Source organism: Ursus arctos, unplaced genomic scaffold (assembly GCF_023065955.2).
Source record: "Ursus arctos isolate Adak ecotype North America unplaced genomic scaffold, UrsArc2.0 scaffold_37, whole genome shotgun sequence".
In the NCBI taxonomy this organism is placed as follows: domain Eukaryota; kingdom Metazoa; phylum Chordata; class Mammalia; order Carnivora; family Ursidae; genus Ursus; species Ursus arctos.
The window spans coordinates 4193075-4210394 of NW_026623053.1; the positions used below are offsets into that span (position 1 = coordinate 4193075).

The following is a 17320-nucleotide window of genomic DNA, read 5'->3' on the forward strand; positions in this document are numbered from 1 at the left end:
TTTCCGTCCTCTCGGCCTTCCCGGCAACAGCCCCGCGGCTCTCCTTCCAATCAGCGGAGAGCGACGCGCGTCCTTGCGGAAGTGACGGCAGTTCGAGTCCGGTGGGGGCGGTGGGAGCGATGAGGAAACTGAGTCGGTGGTAGCCGTTGTGTGAAGATGGAGGTAGGAACCTGAGCGTTAAGAAGGCTGGCGAGAGAGCGCGGCCTACCGAGTGGAAGCAGAGACGGGAAGCCGGGCGGAGAGGCGGCTGAGGGGAGGGGAGAAGAGAGCGGGGTTTGGGAGTGTTGTCAGAATGTCGGGGACAGAATCCGTCGCTCCTTGCTAACTCCCTACTCCCCCTAACTTATCCCCGCGGCTTTCTTTTGGTTTCCAGTTTCCCGGAGGAAATGACAATTACCTGACGATCACAGGGCCCTCGCACCCCTTCCTGTCAGGGGCCGAGGTGAGCACGAGTTGCCGACGCTGTGGGGGGAGGGCGGTGGGGAGGAGAGCGCGGACGCCCGGGCCGGGGACTGGGAACCAGGGGCCACGGTTGGTGTTTAGAGAACAGTGGCAGCTGCTTCCAGAGCCTGTGCAGACTAAGGGGAAGGCCCGGGAAGCTGCTGTCATCAGAAAAGCAGGACTTTGGAAATAACTAACCCATTTCAGAGTGATTCTGGACTGGAAGACAGGGTGGAATTGTTTCCTTTCATTGGGGAGAAATAACTACAACAATCTATGGGCATCACAGCGGGAAGGAAATACTATAGCTAAAGAAATTGGGGTAAGGGAGGAGTACTTAAGGGGTTAACTGTAAACGTGTTCATTCTTGGAACTAGCTCTGTTGTAGGGTCTTTGTTTCACTTAAACTTCCTACTCGAGGATTAAAAAAAAAAATAGTAGTTATGTTTACCTACAAGCTTGTTTTGCTAGTGACAGGATGAAAGGAAATAGTTGCCAGAAAACATGGAGTTGAGTACAACATGTGTTTCTGTTTGCCAGTGACTCAGAGTTTGGGCAGGTTACTTCACTTTTATATGTCACAGATTCCCTCGCTGTCAAATGGCTGTAATAATAGTTTCTTATGATGTTGTGAAGTAGAAGTAATGGTTATGATGAGGTGCTTTAGTATTTGTGAAAAAGCTTTCCTTAAAATATTGTCATAATATAGATACATATCACTTGTTTAGATTTTAGATTTAGATAGATTGCAGGGCAAAATAGAAAGATTTGGAACAGAAAAAAAATAAATTTCCCGATCTTTGAAAAACTAGTCTTGAGCCTAGGATGTCTTTTTTTGAGAATTTTAGTACTCCCCCCGCCCAAAACTGATGTTAACCACTTGCATTAGTGGGTTTTTTGTTTGTTTAGTTTGTTTGTTTTGGCCTGAGAATTCTCAGTTGCTGTTGAGTAGGCTTATCCTGTATTAAACCTTAATATTTTCGTGAATGAGAATTAGATTGAAAAGGGACAGTTGCTAGTTTGATTTCTTTATTGCCATTATTGGTTATTGTTATTCTCTTAAGGAGGGGAAAGTGTGGCTCAAATGAACAACAGATTTAGAAATGATATAAAACTAAATCTCTTTGATGCTTTCCAGTCTCATTGCCAGTTTCTTCTGAATATCTCCATGGTTTAATTTCATTGTTTGGAGTGTTGTAAATCTCACATTGGCCTCATCCACATGAATGTGCTTCATTGCCAATTTCTTCTGAATCAGATTTAAATTTAGAGTGTGGTAAATTTCACACTGGTCTCATCAAGAAACTTTCCAGGTTTGAGTTATCCTTTGTTTTTTTATGACTTGAAGAAATTTTTAAAAAAACAAAACTATTTTGCCAAGAAGCTCACAATTAAATTTCAGTGTCTTCCTTTAGCTTAGGTCTTTGTCGTTGCTAACAGTTCTTCTCATTACAACTTCATCTTCCCTTCCCATCTTTTTTTTTTTTTTTTTTTGACCTTTATTTCAGTTGGTTTGTGGTTTTTGTTGCACCTGGTCTTATTGTGAACCACCCCCAATATAACTTAGAACTAGGTAAAGGTGATATTTTTTAACTTTTTCTTTTAGAAAAAGAGTGACATTTAGAGATTTCTTGCAAGAAAAAAGATAGTTGTCCAAAAAGTACTAATCATAAAAAAAAAATCAAAAAATTGGACTTCATTGAAATTAGGAACGGCTTTTCATCAAAAGACATCAGTAAAAAATTAAATAGGTACACCACAGACTGGGAGAAAATATTTTAACACATATCTGACACATATTCAGGATATATCAAATATTTATGTAGAGTAAAAGAATCCAGTTTAAAAATGGGCAAAAGATTTGAACACACACTTCACAAAAGAGGGTATCCAGATTGCCATTAGGCATATGAAAGAGTGTCATAATCACTCATTGGGGAAATGCCAGTTAAAATTAATGAGCATGACTGTATACCCACTAGAATGGTTAAAATTAAAAACACTGACAATCACAAGATTTTGCAAGGAAGTAGATAACTCTTAATCATTGTTGATTAAAGTGTAAACTGATTCAATCACTTTGGAAAACTGGCAGTATCTGCTACAGTTGAACATATACCTACCTACCCTATGACCCAGCAGTTCTACTCCTTGATGTACACTTGAGAGAAATGAGTTTATATATTCACCAAAAACATGTATGTTCACAGCAATTTTACTCATAATAGCTAAGCACTGGAAATAACCCAAATGTCTATAAACTGGTACTTTTGTAAAAAGGGATACTACACAGCAATAAAAAAAGACCTCAACTACTAATAAATGTACCTTGGGTGATCTCCAAAATATATCGTTGAGTAAAAAGCCTGACATAAAAGAGTAGACACTATTTAAGTTCATTTTTTTAAATGAATATAAGGAATGTGAAACTATGGTAATAGAAATCACAATAGTGATACTTGTTATCGAAAGGAGAGTACTGACTGGGAAGGAATATGACAAATTATTTTACAGTGATAGAAATGTTCTGTATCTTTGATCTGGGTAATGGTTAATTGGATGCTTACAGATATAAAATTCTTTGAGCTATATACTTTAAATTTGTGCACTTAAGTTATACCTAAGTAAGAAATAATACTAAAAATTTCTAAGGAGTAAGTATCCAGAGAGGAGGGCTTAGGATCTGTTAGAGCATTACTTGAGACAGGGAAGTTCTATTTGAAGACAGTTTAATCTTTCTGCTTTCCTCATTCTTGTTGGCTCTTATACAATGATACTGTGCTTTGAGCACTTTCAGGAAATAATATAAAGATGCCTATTTTTTATTAGAAAAAGTACTTTTTATATTAGAACCAGTTAATTATTTCAGGCTGAATAGTTAAAATTTTTCACTCATAGCATTTTTTAAGAACAATGAATTATCTTAAGGATCCATTGTACCAGTGTACTGTGAGTAAATAAGTGTTGGTTTAAAATAAATTTTTTTAAAATGAGTAATCTACACAAACTATTTAAAGAAATACCGGGTTATATGTTTTGGCATGGGGAAATCTCAGGAGAAGAGAGAAACATGTTTTGTTTTGTTTTTTTAATTTTTTGGTTCTCTAAATAGTTGAGCATCCTTGTTTATAAACTGTAATTCCCAAATTGTTTCCTCCTTCAAAATGGCCCATGAATTTAACAGAGAAGGAAAAGAAGACTGAATGAGAGGGTAGCTACATCATGTTCCTGTTTTCTCCTTCTCGGTTGAAATCACTTATTTTTACCTGAATATTTGCTACAGTTTTATCTTGGTTTTATATGTGGTAGAGTATGATCTAGTTATGTAGTAGATCCACTAAAATAACTAGATATTCATTATTGGTTTTTCCCCATAATTAATGTTATCGATTATTTGTGGTAGGAAAAGAGCTTTAGAGTGAATCTCTTGTGTTTATTCTAGCCTGTAGTTTATCCCTCTGTATTCTTGATCATTGCTATTATTTTACTTTTTTTACTTAGGGAAGAGACAAATAAACAAAACAACCCCCCCCCCAAAAAAACAACATGAAAGCTATGGATACTGAATAACAAAGCTGTTTCCACATTCCCAGGGGGTGGTGCACAGAAAGAATGCCTTGTTAACGCGATACAATGGAATCTCTGCATGTCTCGTTTTTTAGCGTAGTCCATGAGAGCACTCCAGATGGTTTATGAGGGGTAGTCCTTTACAGAACACTGGTCGCTTGTTTGGGATATGAATTTTTACTCTTTTTCCGTTCTCTTTAACAAATAGTATCATTTTCATATCTTGGCAGAGCTGTCTTTTATTAAGCAGAAAAGGATAGGCATCTTTTGCTTTGTCAAAACAATCTGTATCTTGTAAAAAATTGAAAACTATCATACAACTATTGATCTAGTACAGTAAATGTTTCCCCTGATCCTTTTTCCCATCCCCATAACTTTATTTGCTTGAAAATTTGGTAGAAGTCTTTGTACTCTTCTTCTTGAAAAATCTCACATGAACCTAAACTCAAATTTCAGAAAGAGTCATGGACCTGAAGTTCAGAACTTTCATGCAAGAATTATGAGCTGTGTACTGAGAAAAGTTCAGTTGTTGGGAGATTTTTAGTTTTTCCCATCAAGAACTGCTTGTTCTTATGTTCCTTGTGCCACTCTCATGTTTACATCTCAGATAACTACCAAATTTTTACCATGTTAAGGATCTTGGAGGAGGAAAATGTAGAAATGAAGCTAAGTACATATCTTTTTTTCTTCTGGGAAACTTTTTTTCAGTTTGCCAAAGTGATTCAGAGAGACTAGGCATTTCACAGACATACTTTCTTTTTCTCCCTAGTTTCTACTAGCTGGAAATTTCTTTCTAGCAATGTCTTCTTTAAAATAAAAATGGTGGGGCAGCTGGCTGGCTCAGTCAGAAGAGTGAGTGAATCTCGGGGTTGTGAGTTCAAGCCCCACGTTGGGTAGAGAGGTTACTTAAATAAAACAAACAGAAAAAAATAAAAATGATATTAACAAGACCCTTTCTGGGTCTATAATAACCTTGAGGAACTCTTAATGCATCGTTTAATCATGGGGGGAAAATGTGGGTACCTATTGAATTTGATCTTCAATCAGTTGATATTTACTCTGCAATGTGATAGTTTGGTTGAATTTAAAGTTTCTAAAATTCCAATTATCTATAATTATAGATTATCGGGTCACAAGTTAATAATAATTAGGATATTATCATTAATAGTAATGATTAATAGTTATTAAACAAAATAACAATATAAGGAGAGTACTGTTAGAACTCTCATTTTATAAATGAGGAAAACCCCTTCAGAGTCCTTTAGTAAGTGGCAGAGCTGGAACTTGAATCCAGACCTGACACCAAAGTCTCTTGCAAGTATTTATAATGCTTTTGCTGCAGATGTCACCATTTTAGTTTTTTAGTGTCAAAAAGGAACCACAGCATTTAATGTATCTTAGCTCAGACATTGGTCTGTTAGCTCCATTAATGGTAGACCCATTCAGTATAGTAAGAGTCTGTTACTGTAGTTGAATTCAGAGGAAGGAATTGGGTTTTATAGCAAGCTAATCTTTTTCTTCCTCTCTTGCAGAAAAGGCTCTGTTAGAGCAAGACTAGGAATGTTAGAGAATCAGTTTGCCTTTTGGCTGTAGCTCTTATGAAGGTTTTTCTCCTCGGTATTAACCTTATCTTGGCATTGTTGGGCTTTCCAAAAATGCTGTACAAATCGTAATCTTAATTGTTGTTAACATCATGATTTCTAAGCTAGAATTCTTAAGTGTAGATGTCTTAGAAGAGGATATCATTCCCGTGACAGTACTTTTTAGGATTTGCTTCAAAGGAACCTAAAAACAGTAGTCAAAAGTATGATTGTCTGGTTGACAGTGAATTTCTATGGTCTGATAGTTCAGGTGTATTGCAAAATAACTGCTGTCTATTAGAATCTTCGGAGAGTTTTTAAGCGTCATAGGCAAAACAGTTTATAAAGACTGGGTCCTTACTAACAGTGCTGAAAGAGTCACTCATTAGAACAATAAGCATGATAGGACAACTGAGATGGCAAAGATAAGAAACTGAAAACTGTGATTGATTTTGGCAGCCTTGTATATGCCATATGACCAAGGGTATGAGGAAGAGAGGTTTATCTGTAAAATTAAATAGGTCCTAAGAAATTGATAACAAAAAGAGGATCCAGGCTGAAAAAAGGTACGCTGAGAAACTCCAGTACCCAGCCATGTTCTTCACTTAGCAGTATGCGGTTCCTCCTCTTCCCACTAACTTTTTTTCCCTTTTTCCCCCTACAGACATTCCATACACCAAGCTTGGGAGATGAGGAATTTGAAATCCCACCTATCTCCTTGGATTCTGATCCCTCACTGGCTGTCTCAGATGTGGTTGGCCACTTTGATGACCTGGCAGACCCCTCCTCCTCTCAGGATGGCAGCTTTTCAGCCCAATATGGGGTCCAGACATTGGACATGCCTGTGGGCATGACCCATGGCTTGATGGAGCAGGGCGGGGGGCTCCTGAGTGGGGGCTTGACCATGGTAAGGGGCAAAACATTATCAAGCTTACCCAAGCTCGTGAGCTTGGTGGTGTTAGGGGAGATAAAATGACTCTCTCTTCTCTGCTACACTTGAATATTACTTGGTTCTCATTCTGTGTTTAGAGGCTCACCAACAAAGACTTAATTTCCCCTGACGGAAATTTATCATTTGAATCAATTTTACTTGAAAATGATTTAAAATTATAAAATGTCCAGTGTTCACCCGGATATGAAAATGATTATGATTTGGGGGGGGTTCCCCTTCTATAATTGCCATCACATCCTAGGATTAAAATGTGAGTGTGAAAAAAAATGTGAGTGTGATAGCTGGCATGTTGAGAGATTTATTCAAAACCAGTCTGAACCAAATGTATTAATTGTGGATTAGTATGTTATAAATCGGTGTATTGGGCTTCCAGCACATTTTCATCAGTAGCACATCTTCACACTATATTTGATGCCAAACATCTCTAACATTGGCATTATTTACTCTTGATTGCCTGTGTGTTGCAACTTTAAAAACCATTATTGTAGGAGAGTACAGGAAGTTTTTCTTTACCCTATGTGTCATCACTACCTCCAGATTACTGAATAATTTATTTGTTCTTTAAATTAACTTGTCCAAAATTAAGACTTCTCTGGTTATTTTTCATTATTTTAGAACAGGCTTTTGAATACAAAGAAGTGACTTTAATAATTTCTGTACTTTATTAAAAAGCTTAATATACTTTATATATAAATTACTTGATGTTTAGTCTTTAAACAATGATACAATCTGGATAAGCAAGGGTTATAAACTGTCCTGAATTCAGTGGGGGGAAAGAGTGGTGTTTTTTTATATTTAGTGTTTAATTAGTCCTTCTGCTTCTCTCAGGACTTGGACCATTCTATAGGAACTCAGTATAGTGCCAACCCACCTGTTACAATTGATGTACCAATGACAGACATGACATCTGGCTTGATGGGGCATAGCCAGTTGACCACCATTGATCAGTCAGAACTGAGTTCTCAACTTGGTTTGAGCTTAGGGGGTGGCACCATCCTGCCACCTGCCCAGTCACCTGAGGATCGTCTTTCAACCACCCCTTCACCTACTAGTTCACTTCATGAGGATGGTGTTGAGGATTTCCGGAGGGTGAGGCATTCCCTGCCAAAATCAAATCTGCCATGATATTCTGGGATAAAACTCTTGGCATACAGAGCCTACTCAGTATTATTTACTCCTGCCCTGCCATCTCCTCTGCTCTTTTCTGGGTATGGGGTCCTGCCTCTCAATCTACAGTTTATAATGCTTTTCCCAATCCCCATTCTAATTGGTCCTCACATACTTTACTAATGTCTTAAACCTATTGCCTCTTTTTAGCATTTCTGAAAATTCCATCCATGTGCCTAGTTAGTTCCCCCATATAAAAGTCCTTTTCTTACAGTTCTCCAGACATGTTACTTCCTTCTTCCCTTTTGTAATTCTCTTTTCTCCCCTGCAGCAACTTCCCAGCCAGAAGACAGTTGTGGTGGAAGCAGGAAAAAAGCAGAAGGCCCCAAAGAAGAGAAAAAAGAAAGATCCTAATGAACCTCAGAAGCCAGTTTCAGCATATGCTTTATTCTTTCGTGATACACAGGCTGCCATCAAGGGACAGAATCCCAATGCCACTTTTGGGGAGGTTTCAAAAATTGTGGCCTCCATGTGGGATAGTCTTGGAGAGGAGCAAAAACAGGTGAACAAAACATGGAGGGACTAGTGGGTAGTGAATGTCCTAGAAAGTTTTAAGGGGATAAAAAACTAAGTTTTAACTTTTTAAAGTTGTTCTTATTTAATATCGACTATTTGTTAATAGCATTCACAGATCATACTTTGTCTTAGAAGTTACAGCCATCCACTGAATCTAAACCCCATTTTTTTTCCAATTTGTAAAATTAGGCCATTCCTTTGTAAATTGCATCTCTAAAATCCACTAGCCTAAGTTTGAATTTAGAGTTTAGTTTATGGTTTTCTCACTGGCCTAGTATAAACTTGAAAACTATAGTTAATCTCTCTAAATTTAATATGGATTTAAAAAATAGTGGTGCCTGGGTGGCTCAGTTGGTTAAGTATCCAAATCTTGGTTTCAGCTCAGGTCATGATCTCAGGATCATGAGACTGAGTCCCACATTAGGCTCTGCACTGGGTGTGGAGCTTGCTTAAGATTCCCTCTCTCTCTCTCTCTCTCTGCCCCTCCTCCACTTCTACCCCCACCTCGCTTGCTCTCAAAAAATAAATGAAAATTGTAATATTATGTAAATATACGATAGTTAGCATTGAAGATGGCTAGAATTATCATTGCCCTAGACTCACTAGGTCTTGTGTCAAAGTGAGTCTGCTACTTTAATATATGAAACAAAAAACTGAAATTTATAACTTATAGCAGCTGTCTGTTGCACTCAACAAACCACAAATTCAATAGCTCTAAATAGTGGCAGTTTATTATTTCTCATGATAATGCGAATTGGTTAGATGGTTTTTCTGATGTTCTTGCCTGGGCTCATTCTTGTGGCTGTAGTCAAATGATAGCTGGTATGGCTGGCCAAGGTGACCTGTTCCCATGTCTGACTTTGGGTGCTACTTGTTGGCTTAGATTCCTGCCCATTCACATGGCCTCTCATCCTTCAAAAGGCTAGACTGGCTTCCTTATAGTATAGCAGACTTAGAACAAGATCTCTGTCACTTCAGCCACCTCCTTATGGTCAAAGCAATTCATAGAGCTATCTCAGATTCAAAGGAAGGGGAAAGAGGTTTCAGCTGTCGATGGAAGAAAAAGTATGCAACATGGGAGGAATTCTTGTGGCCATCATTGCAAATAATTTGCCACATTCCTTAAGGGAGAGTATACCCATCAGACACAATCCCAGACTAAGCAGACTATTGATCTTATATAATGTTTGGATCTGGATTTTTTGTTGTTGTTTTGTTTTATTATAAAAGTGGGCATGGGTTGGTGCTAGCTTTAGAAGTGTAGTTGTTCTGGCAAGTCTTGCTGATTGGCTGACTTTCAGATGCATGGTCACTGGAAAGTCTGCCATGGAGGCTGTCTTCATTACTAGCTTCCAGAGGTGTATTCACTAAAAAGTTGTCCGTATTTAACTGAGATGAATTGTCATTCACTGATAAATAATACAGAATTATTAGTCTTTTCTAGGACTATCGGGACTTTTTCAACAGTCTCTCCCTTTCCTGTAGGTGTATAAGAGGAAAACTGAAGCTGCCAAGAAAGAGTATCTGAAGGCTCTGGCTGCATATAAAGACAATCAAGAGTGTCAGGTGAGCGCTATTTACAGCAATAAAAAGATTTTTGGTGCTACTTATTAGCAGTTATAAGAAGTAAATACCACCAAAAACCTGTGGGACCTATTAATACTATGTTGTATTAAAATCTTAAAAGTATATAACAGGTTTCCTATTGTTTCCAACATAAACCTTGCCACAGTCTTTTACAGGGACTTATTTACTCCCACAGCTCTTTTCTTTCTTTTTTCCACTCTGTGTATCTTTTCTTGGGAGGTGATTAGAGTGACTATGTTCTGGGGAAGAGAGTACATTTCCCAATGACTTTTTTTTTGGGGGGGGTGTCTTTTAGGCCACTGTGGAAGCAGTAGAATTGGATCCAGTGCCACCGTCACAGACTCCTTCTCCACCTCCTATGGCTACTGTTGACCCAGCATCTCCAGCACCAGCCTCAACAGAGCCCCCTGCCCTGTCCCCTTCCATTGTTGTTAACTCCACTCTTTCCTCCTATGTGGCAAACCAGGCATCTTCTGGGGCTGGCGGTCAGCCCAATATCACCAAGTTGATTATTACCAAACAGATGTTGCCCTCTTCTATTACTATGTCTCAAGGAGGGATGGTTACCGTTATCCCAGCCACAGTGGTGACCTCCCGGGGGATCCAACTAGGCCAAACCAGTACAGCCACTATCCAGCCCAGTCAACAAGCCCAAATTGTCACTCGCTCGGTGTTGCAGGCAGCGGCAGCAGCTGCTGCTTCCATGCAACTACCACCACCCCGACTACAACCCCCTCCACTGCAACAGATGCCTCAGCCCCCCACTCAGCAGCAAGTGACCATTCTGCAGCAGCCTCCCCCACTTCAGGCCATGCAACAGCCTCCACCTCAGAAGGTTCGAATCAATTTACAGCAACAGCCACCTCCTCTGCAGATCAAGATTGTCCCCCCACCCACTCTGAAAATGCAGACGACCTTAGTCCCACCAGCTGTGGAAAGTAGTCCTGAGCGGCCTGTGAACAACAGCCCTGAGGCCCATACAGTGGAGGAGACCTCTCCTGAGACAATCTGTGAGATGATCACAGATGTAGTTCCTGAGGTGAGCCTGTTTTCAAGTCTTTCTCCATACCAGTAGCTAGGTAGAATTATTTTGGTTGACCCAATAAAAGTGGAGGTTGCTACAAGCATTTAATGTCTGGCAACCAGGAGTTCCTGCAGGAGTTCCCTGTGACTGTGACTTGTCCTACCCAAGATAATCTGTAGCGTTCTTGGTGAGAAACATTGGTGGTCTGGGACAGACCACCCCTTAATTAGGCAAAAGTCATACCGCAGTTCTATGCGAGAGGATACAGCCTAAGCATAGAGTTGTTTTTCAGAGGTATCTATCCAAGGATCCTGAACTTTGGAGATACAAGTTCTTCCATTTCTCCTACATCTCTGCCGCTTGGCTTGATGTTTTAAGTGGGGGATGGATAGCTTGAAAAAAATTGATTCATATCATTGAATCTTTCCAAAGAGACATAAACAGATGCCAATTACCCTCGTTTTAATCTGTACATCACCAGTACTCATTTTAAATAAATTATGGGTCTGTTTTGAGACTCCAGGTCCACAATTAATGAAGCCATCATTTAAAGAAAAATAACCCCCCTTCAGCAGGAAACTATGAAATCTCCAAGGTCTTTCCCTTTTTCTAATGGTATATTTTGTCTCTCTTGGCCCTCCCAGTCCTAGTTGAGGTAAACCAGACTCTACTCACACTGTACTTTTGACCTTTTCAGAGGAGTATTATTCAAGTGTGGAATAAAGTCAGTGATAAGATTGAAGAGTACTAGCATGTGGCCAGCATTCCGCTAATTGGAAGAATCTTCATGTCAGTGCTTGGCAAAGTTCTAAAGCTGCATATAGAGGGGGACACCAAGGACACTTTTAGAACTCTGTCCCTGTATGTGAAGGATTGTAATACCCGGTACTGCATTGGCTCCCAGTTAATTTGACTAGCAGGCTAGTTAAGTAGCAATCTAATTCGTCTTTGGTGCTCTCTTCCTCTCATAGGTTGAGTCTCCTTCTCAAATGGACGTTGAATTGGTGAGTGGGTCTCCTGTGACACTCTCACCCCAGCCTCGATGTGTGAGGTCCGGCTGCGAGAACCCTCCTGTTGTGAGTAAGGACTGGGACAATGAGTACTGCAGCAATGAATGTGTGGTGAAGCACTGCAGGTGAGCTTACAGTTTCCCTTCTTGTAATTCATGTATTGCTCAGTTAACTGCAGGAAAACCGGGTAACCCTGAGCATATGTAATCAGCATCCCCTGACCTTAGGTAGACTAGACTGCCGTATGTATGTCTGATTATAGAGGCTACTAGAAAAGCTTCCCCTGCTTAAAAAGAGCTTACATTTGCCACATAGACAAAGATGATACCATTAGCAGTTTTTGCTTTTTGGTTACATTATGTTCAGTTACATATGCTCTTTCAAAAAATTGTAACACCTTAAGCTGTTAGTGACTATGGATATGAGTTTAGCTTCTCTCCTTAGCGCAAATCCAGCTACTCAGGGATTAGAATTTGAGGAGAATCATTATGCTAAGTGGTAAGTAGCATAAGAAGGTGCTAAGTGTGGCAGGAGAAGGGGTGGGTGGTTGGGGCAAGAGAAGTTCTGAAGATTTTGCCCATCTCCCCAATTTTCCTGGGATTTACCTCTATCTATGAAAGTGTTGGTATTTCCTACATCAAATCTGCTTCAGTGAATCAGGATTGCTTAAGCTTAATTAAGGCCCACCGCCCTTATATCTGTATTGGGTGACATCATTTCATCTTAACGAAGCTATTTAAGACACAAGTCAGAAAGACTAGGCTGTAACTCTAAGTTTATGTGTCTCTCTTCTCTCTTAGGGACGTCTTCTTGGCCTGGGTGGCCTCTAGAAATTCAAACACAGTGGTGTTTGTGAAGTAGTCCTTCCTGTCCTCCAAGCCAGTCAAGACTTATCTGCGGGGAACCTAAGAGCCTCTTTTTAAAAAACAAGCTGGGCTTCTGGTAGTGCCTGATTTCAACCCATGATGGTCCTTCGTGCTTCTCCCCTTTTCTGTCTCTTCAGTAGGGGCCATACCGTGGAGCAAGGCCGCTGAGTTTGCTGTAATCTGGAATTGCTTTTTACTTTCAAGTACAGGCAGAGATACCAGTGATAATAGCAGAGGAAAGGGTGAAGGGAATATGAATAAGCAGAACATGGGGGTGGTGCTGGTGGGGGGTTGTTTGAGGAAACTCAGGATAATGGTCATAGGACATGCCTAAACAATTATTAAAATGATGGGAAAATATTCAGCTTTGAGCCTAGGCTAAAACACCGTGTGCATCCATTTTAAAGGGGATAAAAAGTTGCATTAAAGGTTATCTCTTAAACAGGAACGATTGCTATCACACCTATACATTGCTTTGAGAACAAAAGTTTTCAACAGAGCAGGCACCCTGGGCTATAGGGAAAATACCATCACGTGGGAGTTTCTTATTTATTTCTCTTTACAAATAATGTTATTTCTGTAGTCGGTGATTCTCATCCTTGCACTTACCACAGTTTATAAGTGTAAGAGGCAGGACTCTATATCCTTAATATAAGAGGTTTTACCAAAGTCTAAAGAAGTTGTGTTCACTTGTGTTTGATAAAATATCTTTTAAAAATAGGCTAGAGGTGTTTTCACTTACATAATATATAGGCTAATTCTTTGTACACCCTAGGCATTTATTTAAATTTAATCTAAGATGTGCTTATCTCATTTTTCTTGGAAATACGCTAAACAGACAAGCAAAGCCACATAGCTGTAAAAGAGTAAACAAATATTTAGAGCATGTTAGTCCTAATGATGATAACCTGAAGTGAACTCAAACCTTACCTTCAGAAATAGCTGTCCCAGAGACCCCTCTTGATTACGATGTTCACGTAGTACTGATAGCTAATCATTGTGGTCCTATACAGTATAATCAACATTGTAGTGCTTTCCATGCACTCATTTAGTTTGAACCTTAACACCCAGTGAGGTAGGTAGCATTCCTAGCTTACATACAAGAAATCCTACTGAGAGATAAGTTATACAAGATCACACACTGTTAAGTGGCAGAGCCAGATTTGACCTTGAAATCCCAACTACGATACAAACTTTTATTTAAATAAGGGAGAAAAACTAGTGTACAAATATTACTCTTCAGGTGCAGCCTGCAGAGCCATGGCTGTGGGTGCTTAGCTCTGTAAGGAAATGCTTCTATAGGTTTTTAGGTTTAGAGATGATACCATCTGGATACCTTTGCTTGAACCTGGCAACCACATCTGGGTCTAGCAGGTGGATCCCATCCAGTTGGTTTCCAAGGGTGATCCTGAAGTAAGGATAAAGAAGGGGCAAACCAAAAAATCCTGGAATTAAAAGGCTTAATATTGTTAAAAGATGCATACCTTTTATTAAGGCTGCCTATCATCTCACCTAAAATTCATGCCAATTTTTTAAGAAGACCTGAATATTAGAGGAGTAGTATGACTGGTTAGGGATTGGGCACAGATTTTTGTGTTAGAACGGGCTGGATTTGTACCACTTAAGGGTTAATAAAGAGACACCTAACCAGGCATACTTCACAAAGTTGCTGCCAATTAGTATTCTTTGGATAAACAGAATCCTAGCAACATGTCTTTCAAAGCTCTACTAACAGTATGAAAGATGCTAAAACTGTTGAGAGTAAATGGATTCTTCACCACCAGGGGGCAGATTCAATACATCCCATAGAATAACTGAGGCAGATCTTCAGTAGAGACCCTTTGGAGAGCAGTGGTTGGAGTCTTAAAACCTGTTGGGTCTCCAGTGAATGTTGCAGAGGCCCATCAAACATTAAATACCAGCTTGGATGGCTTATGAATCCTCTCAAGCCCATTTTTAGACTATTGAAATACAAGGTAAAGCTCTACTAACATCCATCCTTGACCATAAACAGGAGGGCTACTATGTCCTGGTCGCCTTACCAGTTGGGCTGCACATTGTGTGGTCGTCCAAATAACTCAATCTTGCGAGTGCCAGGGGATAGTCTCTCAATCATGCCATAGATTTCATCTGGTTTATGACTGGTAGAACGAACCTAGGAAAGCAAGGCTCCAGTTACTTTTAAGTTACCAAAAATTGCAAGTCTAGCCCTTTCCATTTATATTTATGATCAAATGAACCTGGAACACACCTGACCTAATAATGTGGAAGGTTTGGATGCCTGGGGAAGCACATACCTCAGCTACGATCACATCGCAATCCAGACCCTGGTTGAAGCCTTGGGGATTTCCTTTGACACCAACCTGCTCACCACAGAGAACAGATTACCTTACGGAACCCCCAGCATTTGAACTTTTTCTCAATAAGAAGTCTAACAATTCCTCTTTCTCCTCCACCTATTGAACTGGGCCCCACTGCTGCTCACCAAGCAGTGTTCCTTCCCATGGTTCAACCAGTGACCTGTACGGCCTGTCCGAATGATGCGCTGCAGTTGATTTGTCTTCACCCAGATAATTTCATCTACCCGCTCGTAACTGTGGGACATAAGAAAGAGAACTAGGGCTTTGATCAGGCCTTCAGTTTTGGGGGTAGTACCATCTACAGAGGAAAGGACTCACAGGGAATACTCTGGGAGAAGAGAATACATCTAACTACAGCAATCACGCTTCTATTTCCTTCAAAAGAAAGCAACACAATGATCGCTACTTACCCCCAGAGATTCAGACATTCTCTGCCCAACTCCATGGCCCTAAAAAGAAAAGGGTTAAACAGCTACTTTCATGTCCGTATTTTTTATCCCTTCAAGATACCGAAGTGTTTTCAGTAGACATTCAGTGAACATTTACATGCAAGACACCATTAGGGCAACAGGATGGATCTAAGAATGAAAACATAAAACAGTATCTATTCTCAATGGCCTTACCTTTCACAAGGAACAAATGTGAAGTTAAATAGAAATCAGGTATCATTTGTGTTATAAATAGGCATTATGTCTCAGTAGCAAAAAAGGCTGACTTAGTCTTACATTTAATAGCAGAGCTACGAAAACCCCAGATTTCATTCCCACCCAGTACTCACTCTGTACTATATCTGCCCATACCTACATATCTTTGAACTGCATTACCTGCCTGTGACCCAGAGGAAGAGAAAGCCATCATCCTGCAGTACTGGTATGTTGAGCCTGCGCATCTCATCATCTGTCAGGGTCCCATAAGGCAGCTCCATGTGAATATCCCAGGGTGGGTCAGCCATCACAACTGCAAACTTGCCCAAGATACTGACGTCCAGGTAGCGGATATCACAACAGATCCACTGCATGAGGTGGTATTTGGTCATCTTTCCTTCCTTCACTCTCAGATTCATGGCCCCAGTCCCTTTTTTCCATTTGATTTTCCTAATCCCTTATAAATATGTATATCCCACACCATTCCCAATCAGCAAGACAGATTGCTGATGATGCCTGCTTTCCTACATGTACGGCGGCCCTACTCAGAAGTCCCTGAGCTGAAATAAGTTTTCTGAGCAGACAGGTACCTGAGGAGGGAAAAGTCGATCTGCACTGGAGTCACCTCCAACACTCTGTGTAAGAGCAAGCTCCTGGCTGGGTGTATGGTCTTTGCTCCCAGGAGCCTCAGAATCCATGCAGGCATCGATTTCATAGTGAACATATTTGCAGGTATCCATGTGGAAGCATGTGTTAAGGAAAGAGCAGTCACCTAATGACTCATCAGTGTGTTTATTGATGATTCGTCTGGGAAAATAAAAAGGGAGAATGAGAATCAAATGGTGTTCCAGAGTTAGAGCCCATAGTTCAAGTTCCAAACTGTTTCAAAATTTTGTCTTTTATTACCCTCTCCTAATTTTACCTTGAGAGCTTCCTCCAAGAGTTTTCAAAGAAAGGAAGCAGGTGACATGGAAATCCATAATTCACACTAAAGAAGAATCTAATTCCTCTCTGAGCAAAGACAACTTTCTTAGGACAGGAAAGAAAGGCTTGCTGGTTAGGGCTGAACAGAACACTGACCTAAGAGCCCAGGTTCCTATTTCTACTAAGATCATCCTTCCAGAGAACTTTAACTTCTACTAGGCTTCAGAGACAGAGATGCCTTGCTAATGCAAGAAGAAAGGCGCATTATTTTTTAAAAATCTCTCATCTATTTGGGAGCACCGTCTATATTCCCTCCCACAAAACACTACTACTGAAAATACATCTTCAGAATCTGGAGGTCTAAGACAAATCATTAAAACCATTTAGTAACAGGATGAAAGACAGAACCCCAGTGACTAGAAGGAATGAGTGCTTCTGGGAGCCCTACCCACCCCACCTCTCTCCCTCCCAAGACACCTGAAGTGCAGCTTGCGGCAGGGCCGATCAGCATCACTGGCTTTCATGCACTCCTCCTTGGTTCCATAGTCACAGAACTCTTGTACTTGGGCCCGACCTCGTGAGCGAAACTTTTCAACAATGGACTGTTCCTTGGCTGTTGTTGTATTTAATAGCTCTAGGATCTCCTGACTGACCTGTGACAAAAGAAGCCTTAGACTTAAAA

The 17320-nt window shown here is 40.2% G+C and overlaps 2 protein-coding genes across 2 annotated transcripts in view; one reads left to right on the plus strand and one right to left on the minus strand.

Annotated features, from left to right (window-relative positions):
• Nucleotides 1–60: 60 nt before the first annotated feature.
• Nucleotides 61–14375, plus strand: TOX4 (TOX high mobility group box family member 4). The gene is made up of 9 exons (XM_026489948.4): nucleotides 61–162; nucleotides 374–442; nucleotides 6253–6495; nucleotides 7369–7629; nucleotides 7979–8209; nucleotides 9709–9789; nucleotides 10106–10849; nucleotides 11806–11969; nucleotides 12645–14375. The coding sequence occupies exons 1-9, from the start codon at nucleotides 157–159 to the stop codon at nucleotides 12703–12705; spliced, it is 1860 nt and encodes a 619-aa protein (XP_026345733.1). The 5' UTR covers nucleotides 61–156; the 3' UTR covers nucleotides 12706–14375.
• The window catches only part of METTL3 (methyltransferase 3, N6-adenosine-methyltransferase complex catalytic subunit), a 16699-nt gene continuing 13271 nt past the window's right edge, over nucleotides 13893–17320 (minus strand). Inside the window, exons 4-11 of the mRNA XM_026489949.4 lie at nucleotides 17116–17291; nucleotides 16305–16521; nucleotides 15895–16082; nucleotides 15481–15519; nucleotides 15196–15304; nucleotides 15008–15073; nucleotides 14753–14865; nucleotides 13893–14118 (exon numbers count right to left, since the gene is read on the minus strand). Of these exons, the coding sequence (XP_026345734.1) occupies nucleotides 14007–14118; nucleotides 14753–14865; nucleotides 15008–15073; nucleotides 15196–15304; nucleotides 15481–15519; nucleotides 15895–16082; nucleotides 16305–16521; nucleotides 17116–17291 (1020 nt within the window). The 3' untranslated portion in view covers nucleotides 13893–14006. The remainder of the gene's footprint in view (nucleotides 14119–14752; nucleotides 14866–15007; nucleotides 15074–15195; nucleotides 15305–15480; nucleotides 15520–15894; nucleotides 16083–16304; nucleotides 16522–17115; nucleotides 17292–17320) is intronic.